The sequence below is a fragment of the Bactrocera dorsalis genome, chromosome 3, assembly GCF_023373825.1.
Source record: "Bactrocera dorsalis isolate Fly_Bdor chromosome 3, ASM2337382v1, whole genome shotgun sequence".
Classification (NCBI taxonomy): domain Eukaryota; kingdom Metazoa; phylum Arthropoda; class Insecta; order Diptera; family Tephritidae; genus Bactrocera; species Bactrocera dorsalis.
In genome coordinates this window covers 6,908,478-6,930,701 of record NC_064305.1, presented here as the reverse complement: position 1 = coordinate 6,930,701, position 22,224 = coordinate 6,908,478, and the positions used below count along the sequence as shown (strand labels likewise).

The 22,224-nt window shown below is 36.0% G+C and overlaps 4 protein-coding genes across 6 annotated transcripts; 1 reads left to right on the top strand and 3 right to left on the bottom strand.

The window, feature by feature from the left end:
- Positions 1 to 197: 197 nt before the first annotated feature.
- On the bottom strand, positions 198 to 1,706 carry LOC105226819 (hyaluronan-binding protein 2). Of its 3 annotated transcripts, none has more exons than XM_049453899.1 (6): positions 1,410 to 1,706; positions 1,184 to 1,328; positions 1,007 to 1,114; positions 774 to 895; positions 491 to 675; positions 198 to 412 (listed from the first exon to the last, which is right to left on the bottom strand). In XM_049453899.1, exons 1-6 carry the CDS (start codon positions 1,516 to 1,518, stop codon positions 239 to 241), a joined length of 843 nt encoding a protein of 280 aa, XP_049309856.1. In that variant the 5' UTR covers positions 1,519 to 1,706; the 3' UTR covers positions 198 to 238. The 3 variants fall into 3 exon arrangements, with proteins under 3 accessions (XP_049309856.1, XP_011204182.2, XP_011204184.1); XM_011205880.4 differs by having other exon boundaries at positions 1,184 to 1,331; positions 1,410 to 1,689; XM_011205882.3 differs by having other exon boundaries at positions 1,184 to 1,351; positions 1,410 to 1,548.
- A 273-nt stretch (positions 1,707 to 1,979) lies between these two features.
- Positions 1,980 to 6,742, bottom strand: LOC105226818 (structural maintenance of chromosomes protein 2). Its single transcript, XM_011205879.4, has 8 exons — positions 6,570 to 6,742; positions 6,261 to 6,468; positions 5,153 to 6,194; positions 4,656 to 5,083; positions 4,451 to 4,597; positions 4,264 to 4,386; positions 3,612 to 3,805; positions 1,980 to 3,544 (listed from the first exon to the last, which is right to left on the bottom strand). The coding sequence occupies exons 2-8, from the start codon at positions 6,426 to 6,428 to the stop codon at positions 2,104 to 2,106; spliced, it is 3,543 nt and encodes a 1,180-aa protein (XP_011204181.2). The 5' UTR covers positions 6,429 to 6,468; positions 6,570 to 6,742; the 3' UTR covers positions 1,980 to 2,103.
- Positions 6,743 to 7,248: 506 nt separating this feature from the next.
- On the bottom strand, positions 7,249 to 9,038 carry LOC105226817 (40S ribosomal protein S16). The gene is made up of 5 exons (XM_011205878.4): positions 8,938 to 9,038; positions 8,825 to 8,866; positions 8,590 to 8,721; positions 8,312 to 8,426; positions 7,249 to 7,491 (listed from the first exon to the last, which is right to left on the bottom strand). The coding sequence occupies exons 1-5, from the start codon at positions 8,947 to 8,949 to the stop codon at positions 7,346 to 7,348; spliced, it is 447 nt and encodes a 148-aa protein (XP_011204180.1). The 5' UTR covers positions 8,950 to 9,038; the 3' UTR covers positions 7,249 to 7,345.
- A 242-nt stretch (positions 9,039 to 9,280) lies between these two features.
- Positions 9,281 to 19,100, top strand: LOC105226816 (uncharacterized). The gene is made up of 7 exons (XM_011205877.4): positions 9,281 to 9,586; positions 9,961 to 12,842; positions 14,617 to 15,032; positions 15,103 to 15,381; positions 17,641 to 18,118; positions 18,284 to 18,411; positions 18,574 to 19,100. Exons 1-7 carry the CDS (start codon positions 9,451 to 9,453, stop codon positions 18,668 to 18,670), a joined length of 4,416 nt encoding a protein of 1,471 aa, XP_011204179.2. The 5' UTR covers positions 9,281 to 9,450; the 3' UTR covers positions 18,671 to 19,100.
- Positions 19,101 to 22,224: the final 3,124 nt, after the last annotated feature.

Genomic DNA, 22,224 nt, shown 5'->3' with positions numbered 1-22,224 from the left:
AACATTACTTTGATTTACAATATAAACATGTTGCTGTTCATAACCGTCGTAAAGTCGCTGGTCAATGGTATTTGCTTTGTAAACAAATATTTCAATATTTCATTTAGCTTCAACCTCAAACCAAAGTAATTCACATTGACAGCTATTCACCTGCGTTTATCGATTTCGATAAATAGGAAATAAAATAATTGTAAACATCCGCTGTTTAAATTTATTGGTTTTATTTTTTGTGTAATTTTCAGCTATTTTCAACTTTGTCATTGATTATCCATGTAATCCACTCCAAATAAGGTACTATAGCTGTATAGATACTGGGTACACCTGTTACACCACAAGTTAGTCCATGCGATACAATACCACATATGTAAGGAACATCATTCACTTTGCATATTAAAGGTCCACCGCTATCTCCCTGCAATAAAAGGCATTAAATACATATCTACGCCCGTAATTAAACTTTTAAACGAAACAATATATACTGCTTACATACCTGACAAGTATCTTGGTTATCACCCAATGCACAGAGTGTAGTTTCATCATGTGGTGGTGCCAATATTCTGCCCAAAATATCGCTACACTCTTGTTTTGTAATTATTTTGACCTCACCTTCAATCAGATTGTTTTGTAATTCCCCAGCATATTGTGTTGCACCATAGCCTACAATCTGGCAGGAAACTGCAGCGTGAAGTGCGATGTACAGAAGTAATAAGTTAAATGCAGACATACATATATGAATGTTATGCAAAAAAGTATTTTTGTCACGAAACACTCACCACCGCTCAAATTTTTCATATCAGGCAACGGTAAGATGCCAAAGGCATGTTTGATTAAATTCAGCTCCGGTTCATATGACTTCTTCAAGCGTGCCAAGGCAATATCATTTTGAATATTTGTACTGTCAAGTCCAATGACAACAGAAGCGCAAACAATGTTTGTACACATGTACATTCATAATTAAGAAAACAATTTAAGTGTATATTAAAATTTAGCAAATGGAAATACCTACGGCTGATAGTAAATAAACTTAACACGTTCGATGGCGTAGCGACTGTTATTCTGATTGGCGCTGGAGAGGTTTTCATGACCGATAACGGCTGATATGCGCGCTAATTTTCTTTTGTGTGAGGAAATTGTTATTTTTTAAATGTTTACGAAAAATATATATATATGTTTAGTTAATTACTTGCGCAAAAAACAATGTGCTGCAGTCACGAACCACCAATGATTCAACATAGCGCCACCACAGAAATGTCGAAATTCTTCAACGCCCCGTGAATTAATGGGCTTATACAATTCTTGTATGGAAATCATATACGGATACTTAGGTGCTGCTAAAATTTTCAATTCAAAACTTCAAAACATAAATCATGTCAACAAATTACCTAACCTTAACTAAATTTAAAACTTACCATTTCCTGGATTATAAATTACTTTGCCACCAACAATAGGTGTTGCATAAATATACTCCACAAAACTAAGTAATAGAAACGCCACGCTATTAATATTCAACAACCGCATTCTAGACGAGTGTATATAACACTACTGAGACCCCATTGCAAGCTGACCAGGTCGTTTTGGTATGTTGGATACAAAGAAAGTTCTAAGTTATAAGAAACTCCACGTCAAACTCACAAGCTGTGCAAATAAAAATTCTGTCAACATTTGAGTGTAATATAAAAAACAATACTTATTTGAATCGAAATTATCGCAGTGTACGCGCCATTTCGTCTGAACATAGTGTACAACGCAAAAACAATAAATATTTTACATTTTTAGTGCTTTCAACACAATTAGAATACATTAAAGTTGAGTGAAGCTATGAACTGTTAATGATAATTGGAAAATATAAAGGGTTGTTGTAAAACAAAAGAGATCATTTGTGTATTTTTTGAAGTGGTACACTTAATATATAAATTAACCAACAAACAGCAATGCCTAACATTTCACTTTCAGGCACACACCTGAGCTTAAAACTCACATTTGTTATTTTAATACCAAAAGTGTTTATTTTTTCATTTCTTTAGCGTGTGTGATTTGTTAATAAATTCTTAATATATAATGTAACATAAACATGCAAAACGCTGCTGTGTTGGCACAGGCATTTCACTTACGTCCGCGTTGCGTCAACTTCGCATTGACCGTGCGCGTAACAGCAGATACGCCCTCTTCGAATTTGGTGCGGAACAGCACATTTGCATTGTTAAACATGCCATCCTTTAGCGAGACAATAATGAATTGTGAGCCGGTAAAATGCGCCTTCAACATGTTGCCGATATTTTGTGTATGCGACATATCCAACGCTGCGTCCACCTCGTCGAGTATATATAGCGGTGCGGGTGAAAATTTTAGCATAGCCAAGACTAGCGATAACGCAACCAACGAGCGTTGACCGCCGGAGAGTTCGCTGAGCGACTCCTTCCATACGCCATTGAAACCCACATTTATCTCCAAACCGAACAGTTGACCTGCCTGTTTGACGGGATTGAGACGTGCTTGCGCACCCTGCAGCAATGTGCTGAATATGCTGCTGAAATTCTCATCGACAACCTTCCAGGCTTTTTCAACTTTCTCACGTTTCTTTTCATCCATCTTACAAATGATGTGTTTTATCTTTTCTTTGTCCTGCTCAACGATCTTTTTTCGACGCATTGTCTCCTGATACTGCTCCTCTTCGCGATCTAACAGTATCATAGCGCGCAGATTTATATGTCGCTCCATTTTATCTTTTTGTTCGCGCATAACGCTCAATTTATGCCCCGCTTCAATTGGGTCTTCTTTGGAGTAGTCATATCTGGTGTTCTTCGTGCCGAAAAATTCACGATCCTCCAATATCCAAGGATACTTCTCCTCGAGCGTTTCGATTTTGCGAAATGAGTCCTTGCTATCGTTGCGCACCTTATTGACCTCATTCTCCTTTTTCTTAATTTCCAATGTCATATCTTGATTGGTTTTAGCCAATTTTTCTTTTTTAACCAACAATTGTTTTAGCTCTCTATTCTGCGAATTGATTTTATCTTTTTGCTCTTTGATGCGTTGCTTCAATTCTGCTACCACCTTTGTGATGTTCGTACTGCCAGCACGTAGTTCTTCCAGATTCGTTTTTAGTTTCTCAATACTCTGAACCATAGCGTCACGCTGCTCGGTGGTCTTTTTAATACTTTTATGTAACTCCTCAATTTCCAATTGTAATGTTTCGAATTCTTGTTCGCGTTTTTTCCAATTGTTGCGCGACTCCTCGGATTTCTTCTTTGCCACTTTCATGTCCTCGGACGCCTTTTTTAGCTCGCGCTCGCGAAAACCTTTAGCATCGGCTAGCTTTGCCTCAATATCCTTGATTTTGTTGCGTGCTGTCTTTTGCGTTTCACGTGCCTTGACAAGATCGCCTTCGAGTGTTTCGATTTGCAGCTGCAATGCCTTCATTTCCTCTTGATGCTGCTGGAATGTGCTCTGCGCCAAACGCTGCTTGCAGGCGTTCAACTCGTGCTGGCGCAGCTCCAGTTGTTCCTTGAGGCGATTGTAGTTACGTGCTGCTTCTGTTGTGATGCTGGATGATGAAAAGGAATAATTTCTAATTGCTACAACAAGAATTAAAATAACAAAAAAACAGTTACCGTAATTTTTGCTCAATATTATGTAACTCCTTTTTGCGCGCGGCAATGTCTCTTTCCAATCTTTTGATTTCCGACAATTCTGCCAACACATTGCTGCCTTTCGGACGTGAGCCACCAGAAAGCGTACCCTGCGGATCAACCACATCGCCTTCCAAAGTTACCGAACGGGAATGAATGTTGCGATGATAAGTGACCTTCAACAAAAACATATTAATTAATCAGAAAATAATAGTTATAAAAAAAAAAATAATTAAATAAATATAATTAAATAAAATTCAAAAACAATTAAAAAAAAAAAAACAATTAAAAAAAAATAAAAAAAAAATAAAAAATTTAAAAATAAAATAAGTAAGCAAAACATAAATAACCAAAAAATAAAAAACAGCAATTATTTGTCAAATAAATAATTAGAATTAAAATAAAATTAAAAAAAAAATTTAAATAAATGAATTAAAAAAAAATAAATACATAAAAATATAAAAGAAAAAATTAAAAAAAAAACAATAAAAAAAAAAATTAAAAAAAAAAAAAAAAAAAATAAATAAAAAATTAAAAAAAAAAATTAAAAAACCAAAAAAAAAATTTAAATAATTAAAATATATAAATAACGAAAAAAACAGCAATTATATTTCAAATAAAGACAATGTCTTACCTGTTTCGCTATATCCAAATCGCGACACACCAAGGTATGACCAAAAACAAATTTCATTACCGGATCAAAGTAACGATCATATTCGATTAACGACAAAGCCGACTGCACATTCTCCTTACCCACCTAAAAGTAACATGGAAACATAAAAAAAATTGCCAACAGTAAAATTAAAAATTATTTTACTTACCAAGCTTTGTGCGAAATCAACAACGCTCTGATCGATCGGATGTGAAGTGATCTTGTTAAGTGGTATGATGGTGACACGATGTTGCAATTGTCCTTTCTGCAGTATTTTCTTACTCGTTATGTCATCATCCGCCACATAACTGTATAACTATAATTGACAGCTTATTAATAAATATATCACTAAATTACGCATGAAGAGCACTTACGCTGCCACCGGCCGTCATCATTAAGGCGAGATTATTCTTTTCATCGCGCACATTAAAAAGTTTGCCGACCATACCGCGCATTTTAGTGCGATCGAAATTTGGTTCAGGATCGCGATATTGCAATTCATAGCGATAAGCATTGCGTCGATCCAGTTGATGATTTAAATCGCGTATCTCCTTCTGTAGCACATTTTTACGCTCCTGCAAAGCCTCGTAGCTGCCATCCTCATAATCAATGGCTTGCATTTTTGCGCTGAGTCCAGCTATTTCACTTTCAAGTTTATCGCATAGTTCTTGATCCTTGGCATAGAGTGTATCCTTAGACTGTTTGTCGTTCTCACGTTGTTTGAGCACATTGCGGCAGTGTGTTAATTCCATGCTGGACGTTTTAAGTGTTGTCTCTGCCTGGCTGAGTTGTTGTTTCGCATCTGAAAAAAAAAAACAGTAAACCAAATTATTATTATCCCCCGACAATGTAAAATATACAATCAACTTACTTATTAGTTGATCCTGCAGTGAGCATGACTGACCATCATCGTCCACCGACAAACCTTTTGTCACAGCTTCAAATTTTTTCTGTGCCGCATCGTAGGCTTGCGCATCGCGCTCATCAGCTTCTTTAAGGCTTTGAAAAAGATCGTGCACCTTTGACATTTGTGTTTCCTTCTGTTTTAGCGCTTTCTCATCATCGGTAATATTTTTCTCCAAAGCGCGTAATTTTTTTTGCTCTTGATCGATACTAGTTTGCGCTGATTTCAAACTACCCGCCATTTTACCTTCTTCCACGACCTGTTTCGTAAGTTCTTCTTCCACTTCCTTCAGTGCACCACCACAATCATTATCAATTTGTGCTTGCACTTCTTTGGATTTTTCGTCAATGTTTTCTATTTCAGCATTATTATCTTTGATAGTCGTTTTACATGTTTCGATGCGATTATTTATTTTTTCAATATTTTCTTCAATAGAACGTAACGCCTCTTTCTGTTTCAGATATCGATAAGATATATGTATGCGTGTCAAATATTCTATGTCACGGCAAATTTTTTGAAATTCCAAATATGCTGCACGTTCCTGCCGCAACTTTTCCAATTTCGGTTCGACCTCCTCTTGTAGTAGTGTATTTGTTTCACGTACTTTGGCATCCTTCTTCTCAATTAGCTTGGTGGTTGCCTCACGCTTTGTCTCATACATACTAGTACCTGCAGCCTCTTCAATCATTGATAATATTTCTTGTGGCTTCATATTCAACACCTTGGTTATACGTCCTTGCATAATTAAAAAGTTCGGGTTATTAACATTCAATTGCACTGAGCAAAAGAAATCCGACACTTTTTTATTCTGCACGAGTTTACCATTGATTAGGTATTTATTTTTACCGCCAACAACAATTTGACGCGTAACTGAGATTTCACGACACTTTTCATAGCCCAGTGGACATTGATTTGGATCGGAATTGTCGAAAATTAATGTAACGGTAGCCTTTGTAACACCCGCCTGACCACTTTTATATACAAGATCTTGCAGCGATGCAGCACGCACCTGTGTTTGAAAGTTTTTATAACTTTAACAAAATCGCTAAATAAATGCTAGGAAAATAATATATACCTGTCCCAAATTCATTATACCAAGTACAAAACATATTGAATCTAATATGTTTGACTTGCCTGTACCGTTCAAGCCGGTAATCGCTGTAAACTCGCTGTCAAAACCATGAATTTCCGTGCGTCGTCCGTATGACTTGAAACCATCTATAATAACAGATTTAATGTACATCCTAACACTTCTATACTTCCAGTTGTATGAATATCGTAATCTGTAAAATGTAAGGAAATGAATAATGCCCAACAACGAATTTCAACCAAACAATTAGCGCGCGTCTTCGGCGCGCTGTGCATAAACAAGCGCTTTACTCACTTTAGTGGCCAATTGTGTTGCAGCTTATCCGTAGATAATTTTTAAACAATTTAACAACTTAAAACTTCACAGTTTAGCATGCAATATTAAAATTATTATTGAAATTTTATTTCCCAAACAACAAGACAGCAACACAAATAAAAACCTTTCTCGTTTTACTCTTCCTCTTCTTACAAACAACCGTTGGCTGTGTTGCCACTTTTATTTTATTTTAAAATTGAAATGAAAAATTAAAATAATTAATTGTATATTTTCACAATTTTCAACATATCCGCCATTTTTTTAAGCAATTTTGTTGGTTTTTTTCTAAATAAATAACATACTATTATAATATATAGTACGACAATATCAATTGAAAGCAATTAAAATTTTAAATTGAGTGCCGCGTTCATAGTAGTATGGCAGTTCGAAATCTATTACTTTAACGAATAGGGTTGTCAAAATTTATAATTAGCACAAAAAAATTAAACATTTTTGGAATAAAAATCATTTTTTAAAGCATTTATTGGAATCATGGCTGGATGACAACTCGTCCTTGCCGCCACAAGAAGCGGTTGCTGTCAATAAAAATTAAAAAAAATCTGTACATTCCTTCGCAAAAACATCTATTTTTAATGCACTCGCATACAATATGCACCGACATATTTAAAATACACAACTTAATTAAAAAAAAACAGACTTCTCTTCTTTTTCAAATAAAAAATTTATTTTCTCTTTTTATAAGTGTCCACCAATAAAGCCTTAGAATATAACTAAATGCATATCGTAATAAATACTTAACGATATGATTTTTGGTAGCGAGCACGGGCACCTGGACCACCGAATTTCTTTGGCTCGCAACGACGTGGATCACCGACCAACAGAGTTCTGTCGTATTGGATGAGGATATCCTTGATTTCCTTCTTGGAGGCTTCATCAACGTCTGAAATACACAACAAACAAAAGATTATAATAAAAATCAACGTATATTTTTAATAAAATTAAAACTAAATTTTAAATTTCATTGTAACTCTAGCATCACTCACATATGTTTTATTTGGACTATTATGTGATTGGTATTTGCCTGAATCTTTAATTTACCGTGTTTTCATCTTTCGAGAGTAATTTCGTGTTACAACCGAAAATCTGGTATTAACCGGCATAAAATATTGAACATAATATGATAGCTAACTTTAAATTTGTTTGTAAATCTAGCATCACTCACAAACGCCTTAATTGGACTATTATGTGATTGGTATTTGCCTGAATCTTTAATTTACCGTGTTTTCATCTTTCGAGAGTAATTTCGTGTTACAACCGAAAATCTGGTATTAACCGGCATAAAATATTGAACATAATATGATAGCTAACTTTAAATTTGTTTGTAAATCTAGCATCACTCACAAACGCCTTAATTGGACTATTATGTGATTGGTATTTGCCTGAATCTTTAATTTACCGTGTTTTCATCTTTCGAGAGTAATTTCATGTTACAACCGAAAATCTGGTATTAACCGGCACTAGTATTTAACTCCATTAGAATGTATTCGTTTAATGTTCTCAAAATTTCCATAATTGTTGTGTATATCGAGCATCACTCACTCCTGCTATTAAAGTAGGATTGATTGGTATTTGCTTGATAAGTTACTATCCCGTGTTTTCATCTTTCGAGAGGAAAGTTATGTTCCAACCGAAAATCTGGTATTAACCGGGGTTATTACTTCATGCTCTTTAACTAATTAAAATATGTATTTTATGCTTACATTTCTGGTAGAAAGCGATCAGCGCCTTGGAGATAGCTTGACGGATGGCATAAATTTGGGCCACATGACCACCACCGCTAACACGTACACGGATGTCTACGCCAGCGAATTTTTCCTGAAAATTTTCACTTACGTTAATATAAAATGCATAGTCATAAATTTATCTCTTTGAAGAGAATATTTTCAGTTAAGAAACTTGTTTCATTATATTCAATTTCGGGATAAGTAAGTCTCATCACAAAGCTGCGCTATGCGAAATTACTGGATAAACAACTCACCTTGCCCAACAGCAAAAGTGGTTCTTGCAATTTGTATTGCAAAACTTTGGGTTCAATTTGTTCCAAAGGACGGCCATTGACCCTCAAGAGACCATGTCCACGCTTGCAGTAAGCAACAGCGGTGGCGGTTTTCTGCAATTAAAAATGTTAAATTAATTTTTCATATCCCATTTAAGATTCAATGCACGTGTATGCCACGGGCTTTTCAGTTCACGATTTGCAAATTAATGCTTACCTTGCGTCCGAAAACTTGCACGGCGTGCACGGGCTCTCTGCGCTGTAATTAACAAAAAAAAGTGAAAATTATTTAAAAAGCCATTATATATTAAATAATTTAAGTAAACCTACTTTTTGCTGCATCTTTGCTCAAGCAACTTTGTGAAAAGACCGGAAAAGGCCATTGCGCCATTGAACTGTAATTTAACGAAACAAAATGTCAAATTCTTCGTTCAATGCAGCAGCGCACTCTTAAGTGATATTTTGAAAATTAAAGAAATAAATAATTTAAAATAGTAATGAAATAATAATGTGGAAAGCCAAATTATACATATGTATGATTCTCAAAAATTTGTGTTTCGTTTATATTTATATGTGTTAATTGCATTTTGTTGCAATATTTTATTTTGTAATTTTATTGACTGTTCAAATCTATATTTATTCTTGCAACTTTGTAGCACCCGGTATCTAGAATAGCTGTCATTCATGTAGTCAAAAGATTTGGTTTTGTGTAGTCAAAAAAATTTAGTGCTGAGATTTTTTAATTTCTTGATTAATTTTAATGTAATTATAAGTTTTTGAGTGCATTAATTAAAAAGGAAAATTATTTGCTGCATTTCGCCAAAATAATTGAGAAGCTTGAAAATGTCGAGTGGACGCGAGGAAGGAGAAATCGATTCAGAGGAAGATGGTCTGCGAAAACGCATACATGAGCTTGAAAATGAAAATGCTGAATATGAAAAGATTAAACGAATTTCCGAAAGTTTTGGAGATAAATATGGTACGTAGATGACCCTATCAAAAGGATTTATGTTTTCTATTCTTAAGATATGCATTACAATATAAAGACCCCATAGCTTCTAGCTATGTATGTATGCATAGATGTATGTAGAGCAACATGTAGATACATATGGATTGTGGCTCGCTTGCTTAGTTCTCAGTAAAAATGGACAAGGTTAATATTAAGCGATATCAGGCGCTTATCAGTTTAGTCTTATTGATGAATGTACTATACACATCTCACAGATGTGCTATTTATTGTATAACTAAACCTATTGTAATCTCAAAAATCCATAAAATTTATATATCAAACACAATCTTTGCCATATTTACATATTTTGTTTTATTTTTAAATTATGTTATGTGTGCCTTCAGGTAACATGTATAGACTGAATGAATTTAATGACTGGGAAGCTGTACAACGTGCTGGTCAAGTGCCCACCGATGCCTCCTCAATTTCATCCGATGAATTTCCCTATCCAAAAAAGAAAAAACATAAACGAAATAAAAAAGGTAAATGCAAAATGCATGCGCGACGTGCAATGCAGCGCAGTCATCGTTGTACGCATCAGCGGCACAAGCACAGTAAAAGACATCAACGGAAAGAACGTTTCTACAATTCTTACAATGAAAATCGTGCTATTGAAACAATATCTCTGGATACCACCGATAATAGTGAATATGAGAAGGATAACTACTCCATAGCTACCATGGATATTGAAAGTACAGATGAAAATGATGGTGACATAACATTACCATTAAGTCGTGAGGAACTCCGTTTGGCACTGGGACGTGGTTCAACGGAAAGGAAAAATAACCTCTGCTCATTAAAAGAACGTTTGCAACCGGATAAATTTATTTCATTAGACAACATGGAAAAGGTACAAATATTGGAAGAATCCGCAGCGAATTCGAACGACGCCGAAAATGTTGTAGAAATCAACAGTGATAATTCCATTTCAATTGAAGAGCAAGAACTGCGTTTAATTGCGCTAAGATCTGCGATAATGCGTAAACATGCGACACGTAAAAAACGTAACGCCGAGATTGCCTATTCGCCAACCGATTTTGATGACCTGTTGGTTGAACCCGTCAGTTCAGTCGATACGGATATTGAGGAATTAGAAGGTGATATGGAAATAAGTCCAGCTAGTTCACCACGCCTGCAACTCAGTCCCATACAGTGTGACGAAGAACAAAATAGTAATTGCAGTTTGGATACTGTGGATAATCAAGCGGATAATAAACCTGTAGATATGGAATTAGCAAGTAGTGAAAGCGAACAGGAAGACAATAGTAAGAATATAATCAACACGGATATGTCTTATGCACAAATGCACGATATACCGCTACCAGCTGGTCTACCAATGGATAGCGGCGTCAGTTTGCCCATGGCATACGATTATACAAGTCACGGCAATCACACAATGTCCTACGATATGTATATGCCGGCGTTGCATTACAGCACGCCACTGGAGTTGCCAACGCCACTGTTGCCAATGTCTGCGTTAGCAGGTACAACCCAGCCACCGGGTACATATGACGTGACTTCGCAAGATTTCAATAACAGTGATGAAGTCACGTGTGTTAAGGATGAGCTTGCCATTGAACCTGAAAGGGGTAGCCTGTCACCCAAATCATCAACAATGGAGATTATACAGCAAGAAGACACACAAGAACCAGCGGAGGATTGTAGTGATGAAGAAGAGGCGGAAGCTTTGCGCGCCTTATTGCTATCTCAGCGACAAATGGCGAAAACCACAAAATCGAATGGTTTGATACAAATACGCAAACAATCGCCAACGCATGCGCAAAAAACAAATGAAGATGACAAAAATGCTGAAAGTATCCTAAAAGCTAATGCTAAGCCCACACCTACAGAGTCGATTTTGAAAGAAGCTGTACGCCGTTTAAAAGTTAAAACTTTTGCAAATATTGAGAATACGCATGCGCAGGATTACCATGCGGAGTCTGATACGCATGCGCCACGTTTGACGATAAAAGCTTTTGCGCGTTGCAAAGACATTGACGAAGAAGCATTTGCACATGCGCAACCACCTCATATAGCTGAGAATGCAACAACAGCTTTTAAGGTACAATCAACGAATTTCCATAATGCATTTAGTAATAACGAAGAGAGCAGTACAGAGAGCTTACAATGCAAGAGCACTCCCGAAATTTTGGGCTCACAAACGAATTCGCACGAAAATGTCGCACCAGTTGCACCCACCAAGCGGCGGTTGGACAATATGCACGATGCAGAACAGAATATAACCGTAAAAGAGCTGTCAAAGATTGCTGACAGCCTACACTCATCAGAGGACAGTAATGGTTTGCCGTTGCAACAAAGCCGAAAAACACATCACACTTATGAACCACAAGCCAAGAAACAGAAAAAGACTATGGAAGAGGCAAATCATGCGCCTGCCACAGATTTGAAGGATTTTCAAGGCGAAATGCATACAAAAGAGATTAGTACACAAGAAGGCGATCCCAATAGCAGTGGTGAAAAGGAGAACAAAGAGGTATCCAGCGCAACGAAGAACAATAACGAAAATGCGAAGCCAACTGTCAAGCTAGTTGCCAAAACTGTGAAGGTGCTACCGAAAAACAAAGTCAATGCTACACTCACGACGGCCAAGAACGTAACAGCGCCGCCGAAAATAAGCGTAGCACCACCGTCGAAGGTCATAAAGCCACTAGCGCAACATTTGAAAATTGTTAAGCCCAACAAGGTCATCAATAAAAACCTGGAAGTACAGCAGCGCACACAAAAAGCGGATAATCTCAGCGTTCCGAAAAAGCCTGACGCCAGCAGCCAGCCATCGCGCATACTAACACCCACCACGCTGCCGAATATTAAGGTGAAAAAACTCATCATACGTGTAGGTGACACGGATTCCTCCTCGGAGGACGAAGAGATTATACGCAACCAAACTTTGGAACGTTGCATTGGGCTGGCGACCGCGCGCACCAACACACCCGATTCGCTGACTAATGTGCTGAATGAGAATATCTACGGCGGCAAAGCGTGTAGCACGCCAACGGAAATGGCAAACGCGCAAACTAATGATGACCTCTCCAATGCATCTTCCGCTAAAGACAATACCGTTGGCGAAGCCTTCGAAAAGAAATTGGAGAATTTCCTCAAAAACATACGCTCCAAAACGCTGCAGACAGACGTACACGCTGAGCATGCGCATGCGCGTGTGCGTAAGCTTAGCAGCAGCAGCGGTGCGCAAACGCGCACACCCACGGTGCGTATGCGCAGAGAAGCAGCGCTTTTGATATGCTTTCTAATATCATTTTACCCTGAACAGTGTATTTTAAGTTTCCCTCGAGTAATCCCTATAAGTAATCAGCATAAAAAGATAGGTCGATTATGTGAAAAAGGACCCCGACATATCCAACATATGTGCTGCGTGCAAAGAGTCTCCGCAACTGGCCACCTCTTTGCATGCTCCCCCAAAACCCCATTCATCTGACACCCTTTTCGTTTTAGTCCGAACCCGTCGAAACAGCACGTTTCTTGGGCCTCCCGTTAGATGACGTCGATGACAACTTAGATAATCCTTTCCATCCTAACGGGGAATAGAAACAACAACGGGGAAGTAAAACAACAACAACAACAACATCAATCGATTAAGCTATATCCGTCTGAACCCCCTCAGTTCTTGAGAAATTGTACGGATATTGTGTACACGTCTGCTTCTTGTTAAAAAGCACCGAATCCGACTTCACTCTCACACACTTCACCGTTCGGTTGTTTTTGTAGAAACCACGCATGTCATCACCAGCTTGAAGTAAAGCCGTCTCTTAGGATTATCAGTACCACATTACTGTTGTTGTTGCTGAAGCCTCAGAAAACATTCCCGAAGTAATTTAGAGGAAAGTTGCTGAATTAACAGTCGTTGATCGGATAAAAATCCGGGTCTGTTCCGGTTACTTGGACCCGACTATCATGGGGGGGCCGGCCGAATTTCGGATGCGTCTAATTTCCGTTAGGCACTGAACTCCATTCACAATGGAGCTATTAACAATTTCATTGACTCCCTCCCAGTGAATGGCGTTCTTGGAGTCCAAACACCACCTAGCTCGAGTTGCTACGTGGAACAAGAGTAACCATAGTGCAACGACATTCTGGGTGTTGTAGCAGATTAAAATTCTACTTATCCAGAACTTATCCGCATGACACTAATCACTTCTTTGGAACTTCCCTCCCCTTACGGTCCGAACTGTTGGCTTGAAAAGGGATTTGGCGCAGGGGTCGCAGGACAACGCACAAAACTATTCATACCTATGGGTAGGTTACCGAGCATATTCTAAGCTGTGGTATTTGCTATAAGTCGGTGTATAGAGTAAAACCTAAGCGATAGCCAAGCGACACTCAAAGCGGTCTCTGACGAGTTAAAATCGCTATTGGTGCAGGAGTGTACATAACTACTGAGTGTATAGAACCACACTAATGGGTGTTTACAACCTCAAAAGGTTTAAATATGTGTTCAATCTCCCAAGGGAAAAACTCAGGATACTTGTCGCCTTCAACACTGGCCAATGCAAGCTCAAGAAGCACTTATTTAACATGGGCCTAGCTTCTTGTGCAAATTGCCGGTTCGGCGACTAAGAGTTTGAAACACCCGAAAATCTTCTACAAATGGACTGCACAGCAGTCTGTAAGCGCAGCATTAAGGCCCTTGGATCCATGTTTCCAAATAGAGATCACATCACCTCAATAGCACCTAGCAATATATTGGAACTTTTCAATTTACTGGGGCTAGTTGAGACGTTGGGACCTAGGAGAGGGCACAATGGACCCTAGGCCACGGTGCAATCCTCACTTACTTATCTAATCTAATAGTCCGAACCCGTAGTTTCCTACCGTTAAGTGATTTCTATCAAAGTTAACAGGGTCTGGATAATCGTTACAACAAAAACCAAACTACTATAGCTGTGAAGGGTATTACAGCTTCGGTGCAGCCGAAGTTAACCTTTTTTGTTATTATCTTATTTTTTTACATTTCCTTTTGGTAGGCCGTACGCAGTCTTCCCATCGCCTCGCAACAGGAATACAAACGGTTAGTGCATCGTATGAAGATACTGGAAAGGCAAAAGCAATTGAAGAAAATGCAAAAGAACCTAATTGAGGATGCGGAAAAGTATACGAAAACCAAACACGACAATGCAAAGAATAATGTGCGAAACTCCGACGATGCAAAGGCGCACAACAGCGCCTGCGCTAATGTCGAAACTACCAACAGCGCCACACAGACTTGCAGTGAAGCGCCCAGCACAGTTGCTGAAAAGTCCATAGAAATACATTCCGAAAAATCCACGCCGAACAAAAGTTTAACCGTCACGCAGACGCCACCAACCGAAACACCGCCTGAAAACCAACAGGCATTAACGGATAAGCTACGCTCCTGGGAAACTATTTACACCAGCATTAGGTAACATTGAGTCTATGTAATATTTTTTTTTTGTGTCTGCAATTAATGCACTTGCTGCTCATGCTTCTAGTAATAACATCATAAGCAGGCTGGACAAATCGCTGCAGCTGGTGAATGAAGCTAAGTCGGCAAAAATCGCCAAATTGCGTCATGAGCAGCGGCTGAAGGAGTTGCGTCACGAAATGGAACAGACGCAACGGAAAATGAAAGAAGAACAAGTGAAAATAACACGCATACACCCACAAATATGCGCCAGCAACGAATTGATTGCGAAGTTGAAGCAGAAACGCGCCAAGGTGCTGGAAATGGCTGTGAAGTTAGGCAAGAGTGTTAAAGGCGATGATTATAGGTATTATAACAATTCGTTTGCAATGTTACTTACTACGCTGACATACCGTTCATACTACATACGATACTTAGTACCATATTGACATTGTATAGTGGTGTGGATATTTAAGTGCATGCGCTGTTTTCTCGCTACATTACTTTATTTTTATATGCATTCTGGCAATATTTTACACACAGAGTAAAATTTGCTCTCCTGTTTGTCTGTAACCTCAATGAAATGTGAGGTTAGTTTTCATTGAGTATAGTAGAAGAAGATGTGAGGTTATGTATGTATATATAATCATCCAATATAAAACTCAAGCTACTAGAAAAATATGAACACAAGTGCCCTTACAACAATAATATACCAAAATAAACTCTAGCATAAACTATACCTCAAAAGGGGCAAAAAAGCTACAAGTTTGTACTGAGATGTCTGAGTAAAGCTTAGTAAAATAGTTATACCTTGCATATTGTAGTTCCAGACCAAAATCGGCTGCAATCGTTCGATAATTTGTCATAGCCCTCATATATTGAGTATAGCTTTTATTCTTCTTTTTGATTGTTTATTTATTTCAATTTTATTTTTTGCATTATATATTTTTTATTTGCACTTTTTCGCACTTCTTTTTTTTAATAATTTATTTAAACTATAAATAATTTGTTTACTTTTCGTTTTTAGTTTGTTTTTGTAATTTTTTGTTTATAGATTATTATTATTTTTTAAAATTTATTTTTTTTTTATTTGTTTATTTTATTTTTTAATTTATTATTATATATTTTTTTTAATTTATTATATATATTTTTTTTTTTAATTTTCTTGGATTATTTTTGACTTATTTGTATTTTTTGATTATTTTTCAATATTTTTTTTTTATTTTTGATTATTATTTTTATTATTCTTTGAGCTTTTTGTTATTATTTTTATTTATTTTGATTTTTTTTCACTTATTCTTATTTTTTTTGATATTTTTATAATTATTGCATTTTATTTTTTTTACAAATGTGTTTTCTTACTAATTTTACAACTTTAATTTCTTTTATTGATTTATTTTTACTTTATTTTATGTGTTATATACATATTTACATTTTTGCTTTCTTTTTCAACTTATTTCAAATTTTCAGAGCTTTTTGAAATGAAATTTCATATGTATATATTTTTGTCATTCATTGTACTATATATCATTAATTATATTTTATTATTTATTTTTTTTTTATCTTTTTTGTTAGATTATTTTGTTTTGGTTTTTTTATTATTACTTTATTTATTGAATTTTTTTTTCAAATTTAGTTTATTTTTATGTATTTTTTGTTTAATTCAAAAATTGTCAAATTTTTTTTTATTATTTTCCTTTTTTATTTCTTTTTCTTTTCCTTTTTATTTTATTTTTTATTTATTTTTAATTCTTGTTTTTTTACATTTTAGTTAAAAAAAATAAATTTTTTATCTTTTTTTTATTATTTGGACTTATTCCTTTATTAGATATTGTTTTTACTTATTCCTAATTTTTATTTATATATTCCTATTCTGAAATCAAAATTTTATAATAAGTTTCTTATTTTAAGCTTTTTAATATTTTTTTATTAAAACAATCTATTTTTTATAGTTTTTATTTTTTTATATATTTTTTGTACTGTTTTTATTTTTTAATATATTTATCACATTTTTTTAATTTTCTAAAATCATTAAATCATTTTTTTTTTATTTTTTAATATTTTTGTTTTTAATTTATTTTTATTAATATTTTAAATTTAATTTTATTTAATATTTCTTTTATTTTTATTTTGTTTAATTTTTTTAGCTTTTTATAATTTTTTTTTATATTGTAATATTTTTTTATACGTATAAACATTTTTTTTGCGATAATTTTTATTTTATTTTTTTAGTAATTTTTCTGTTTTAATATTTTTTTTTTATTTTTTAATAATTTTTTTAATTTTATTTATTTTTTTTTTATAATTTTATTTAATTTTTTCTTTATAATTTTATTTATTTTTTTTTTAATAATTTTATTTATTTTTTTTTTATAATTTTATTTAATTTTTTCTTTATAATTTTATTTATTTTTTTTTTAATAATTTTTTTATATTTTTATATGACCTTATATAGCGTAGATTGGCAGTTGTATTGCTATGAAGATTATATGAGAATTTACTTTGACCCATTACATGTTCGCCATATCCATCCATACTTGTTATTTTCCAAATTCTGCTTAGAATAAATAAGAAGTATTAATTTTTCACAAATCCCCACTAATTGCTTGCTTTTATTCCTCTGTAGATTAAATAATGATTTGAAAAATGAAATAGCGCATAAAACAAAAGGATTGGCCACGCATATAAAACTTGTTAATTCAATCAGATATAGTGATCTAGATGTATTAGACAAAATGCCGGCAGCCAAATCGCCGGAAAATAGCGCAAAAAATACGAATGCTGTGAATGCGCCACAAAATCAAAACGCCTGTGATAAACTGGTCTCAAAGCAACTGCCACTAACGGACCACAACAAGAGCAAAGCGTGTGAAGCGCATGAAAGTGCTGTGATAATATTGCCAACGCACGCAGCCAGCGAGACAAGAGCCGATGCCGTAGCCGAAGCACAGGTTGACAAGCAAAGCAACGCCCAGGAAGCGATCGAAAGCTGTGATAAGCAGTGTGTAGTGGAGCCAGCGCCCAGCCTGGAAGCCGCTGCCACATGCATTGAGAAGGCGTTGGTGAAGGAAGAGCAGCCGGCACCGTGCGCGAGCGGCAAAGAAGTGCGTGCCTATTGTCTTGAAGAACTCTCTTACAAATTAGTAGCTTTTATCATGCAATACAATATTACATTAACATACATACATACGAGTATATGCATAAATTGTAGTATCTACAAAGCTATATACAAATTCTTTTATAATAACACAATTATTGAGTATGTTTAGGTGCTGGACGAGGACTGCGCGCCGACGGAAGAGAGCACGGCAACGCTGAAGACGGAAGTGGAGTTGCAGCAGGGATGCACACTGCGTGATTACGTGTCACCGCTGCAGCACTTGCGCAGCGAAAGTGGGTGGGTATTAAGCGTGCGTTTGTAAGCAACTCAATTTACTTACTTTTCATATATATTCTCCATAAAATATTCATGACTTAATTAATTACTTACAATTGAATGTGCTGTTCTGTATATATTGCATAAATTGCGTCATCATCTAGCGTTGTATTGACTTTGCAGAAAATGGAACCCGAACGACATTATCTGTCCGTACGAGTTGATGGGTCAATGCGAGGACAAGGACTGCAGTTATAAGCATTTGAAAATGTGCGCATAGAAAAAAAGAAATGTCGCTATAAATGCTCGCAGCTGGTGCAGGCGAACCGCAAGTGTACGTAAAATGTAGATAATATTTCGCAAAACAAAATAAAACAACAAGTTTAACAAAATAAAGGAGTACTCCGAATAGAAGTTGCCTCATAGGTAAGTTAAACCACTCAATTTAGAATTATACACAGATCGTGTAGCGCGTCCACTTGATACTTATCTATACCACTTGCATAATTTTCTATTGAAATTACATGTTTTTGTTGTGATAAAAGCATTTTCAATAATTTTTCATTTATTATTTGAGTTGGTGGTGTGGTGAAAAGTTTTTGCTAGAAATGCAGCACAAAGGTCGGTTGAAACTAAGGCGCGCATTTGCGCAGAAATCTTAAAATTAATTAAGAAAATGTAATATAATAAAAATAAATATTATTTTTTTTTTATTTTAAAAAATTGTTAGCGGTCAACATATTCATCACGAATTTTTATATTTTCAATTAGAAGGTGCCATATTGTTTTTACGCATAAGGTTAGTGCAACTAATGGAGCCTTTGCTGTATTTTAGCAAGCTTGCCACATATTTTTTTCTTTTTGATTTTTGTAAAAATTAAAAATAAATTTAAGATATAATAAAAAAAAATATTGTTTTATAACGTTGTTATAAGAAAAATTGTTTACAAAGTGAAATAAATACATAAGTGCTATATAAAAAATAAAATTCTTTGTCTTTTATTTAATTGGCTGGGTTTACTAATTACTACTAGTACTACTTGTTACTACTAGTACTTTTTACTGTGACTACTACTACTTTTTACTATTACTACTACTTTTTACTATTACTACTACTACTACTGCTTACTACTACTACCAGTTACTACTATGTAGCCTACACTCTAATGAGGACTTTAACCAGCTGGGCAGCGGCACCTTCCCTATTAAGGAACCGGATCATGCCTTCAAATCGTAATCCTTAATCCATTAAAAGATGGGTATCTCATCCGAGGCTGTCGATTAGTTTTCATTAGTAGTGATTTTTACGTGGCGGGTCCCAATCCCAGCGCACAACCTTGTGGAGCGGTTTGTGTTTCGCTTTCTTACTTCAGCTCGCCTTCAAATGTTCTTTGCCTATCCAGAGGATACTTGGTCTAGGACCGGAAGTCGCGAGCTGCTTGAGCCACATGTAAAGGAGTCGTTTATGGCCACTCCCAAATGAATGGCAATCAGAAAACTTTCCTCACTTCTACACATGACCCCATCCTACATTACTAATACTATTGCTACTCCTTGCTACTACTATTTACTTTACTTAACCGGATGGGCCCCTGTTTTTTTCTCCGGACAAGAGCTGTCTACTCGGCAGAACTCTGCCGCTACAACAACAACAACTTTATCCCTCCTAGAAACATCAGGAACGACCTCTTCTTGATGACGTCGACGACATTAAACAGTATGCCGACCAGGCTTCTGACGCAACTCACTTCAGACAAGCATTGACGAATGGCGTATTTGCAGTCAAACCACCACCAATTGCAGATGACGAGCTCGATTCCACGAAATTTAGTGCTGCGTGAAACAAGAGTGACCACAAGGCAACTTCGTTCCTGATATTGTGGCAGGTTAAACTCCAACTTATGCAGAATCGATTCCGGATATACATATGTCCAGCATGAAATGAATTCCCGCATGTCTCTAACCACCTCTTTTCATGCACAGCAAACCACACTCATCTAACACCCCTCTTCCTATTATGCGAACCCCTCAAAACAGCACGTATCCTGGGTTTACCTTTTGATGACTTCGATGACAATCAACCGGAACCTTACCACCCAAGCGGGAATTAGATAACCGCTACAACAACAAATACTTGCCCATACCGGATATAAACCGGGTCAATTCTGGTGTCGTTGAACCGGCTGTTGTAGGCATCGGCCTACCGATCCAAAGAGGGTTAGATCGCTTAGTGGTAGTTAGTTTAGCTAAGGACGTCCGTCTGCCTGTATATACGGTAACTAGTTCCTCAGGTTTTGAGATATCGATCTGAAATTTTGGTTACATCCTTTTCTCCCCAAGATGCCCAAACTAAATACCAAAATCGCCTTCCGTCTACCAGACTACTGTTGTGTCTTCCAATCCAGACGGCTTTGAAATCACTAAAGACCCTTAGGGTTTCATCAAAGTTAGTGATCTCTTCGTAGATCTAGCATTCTATTACATGATAAACCTGCGAAGCAGATAAACTAAACAGAATAGGCACTACCCTACAATTAGACTACGGGAAGGAGGAAATTGTATACCTTTGGTTACTTGCACAGATCTAATCATCAAATATGTTATAATAGCTGAGTATTGGAAATAAAAGCAATGATATAAGAACTCAAATAGGAGTACTAACAGGCTGATTTTCTCTCACGGTGTTGATTTAAAAAAAGGTTGATGGTCCTAAATTGGACTTTGTTGAATGACAACATTATTATTATTATTATTGACCAACCACCCTTCGGTAATTAGTAGGAGGTACAAAAGCTCAGCATTCACCTGATTACCCAATGAACTGTGTAAAGCCAAGCAAAGGTGGGGTTTCAATTAAATCAAAAGAAGGACATGACTTAACGTGGCCTTTACGCAACTAATTGGATTGATTTGTTGCACTAAGCGCAACAACAATAACATAAAAGCTGAAGCGCTAGCACGTTTTAGAGGCCGTATTTGGAAAACGTGCGGATTGTCGCATGTAATGTACAATCATACACACTTACATGTGTATGTACTTGCACCTGTACATTCAGTTTAAGGTGAGTTCGGATATTAACAGTGTATTCAAAGATTATACAGCAGAAGAGAAAGTATTCCAATAAATTACGGAGTTGTTGAAGTTTCCAAATCCATTGACCCTTTTGTTTATATTTAGCCAAGTCCACAACCTTTGTTTACATATTGGGGGTCAATGACCCTTTTCTTTACATTATGAGGTCAATGACCCTTTAGTTTACGTTTAGCCAAGATACAAACCTTTGTTTACAGTTTAGGGCCAACGACCCTTTAGCTTACGTTTACCCAAGATACAAACCTTTGTTTACATTTTGGGGTTAGAAAGGTCAATGACCCTTTTATTTACATTTTATCGGGTCAATTACCTTTTTGTCTACATTTAGCGAAGTCCACAACCCTTGTTTACATTTAGCCAAGACACACACTTGTGTTTATATTTTGGGGTTAATGACACTTTTCTTTACATCTTGACTTTACATTTGTTGGGGTCATTGACCCTTTGTTTACATTTAGCCAAGTCTACAACCTTTGTGAGTAAAGCAACGCAAAAATCTTCGAATAAAGTGTCTACTTCCCTTGCTGCAAATTTTGCACCCGTTTAAGGCATAACAATGTATTTTATTTTGATCATATAGTGAGTTCGTCCAAGGTGATCTCACATACAGTTCATTGATCTCCGCTGTTATACAACATTTTAGCACCTGCATACCTATATATTATATATAAGTATGTTTATATATTCAAGCATGCATTTCTTTATAAATATAGTATATACATATATAAATATACATAGTA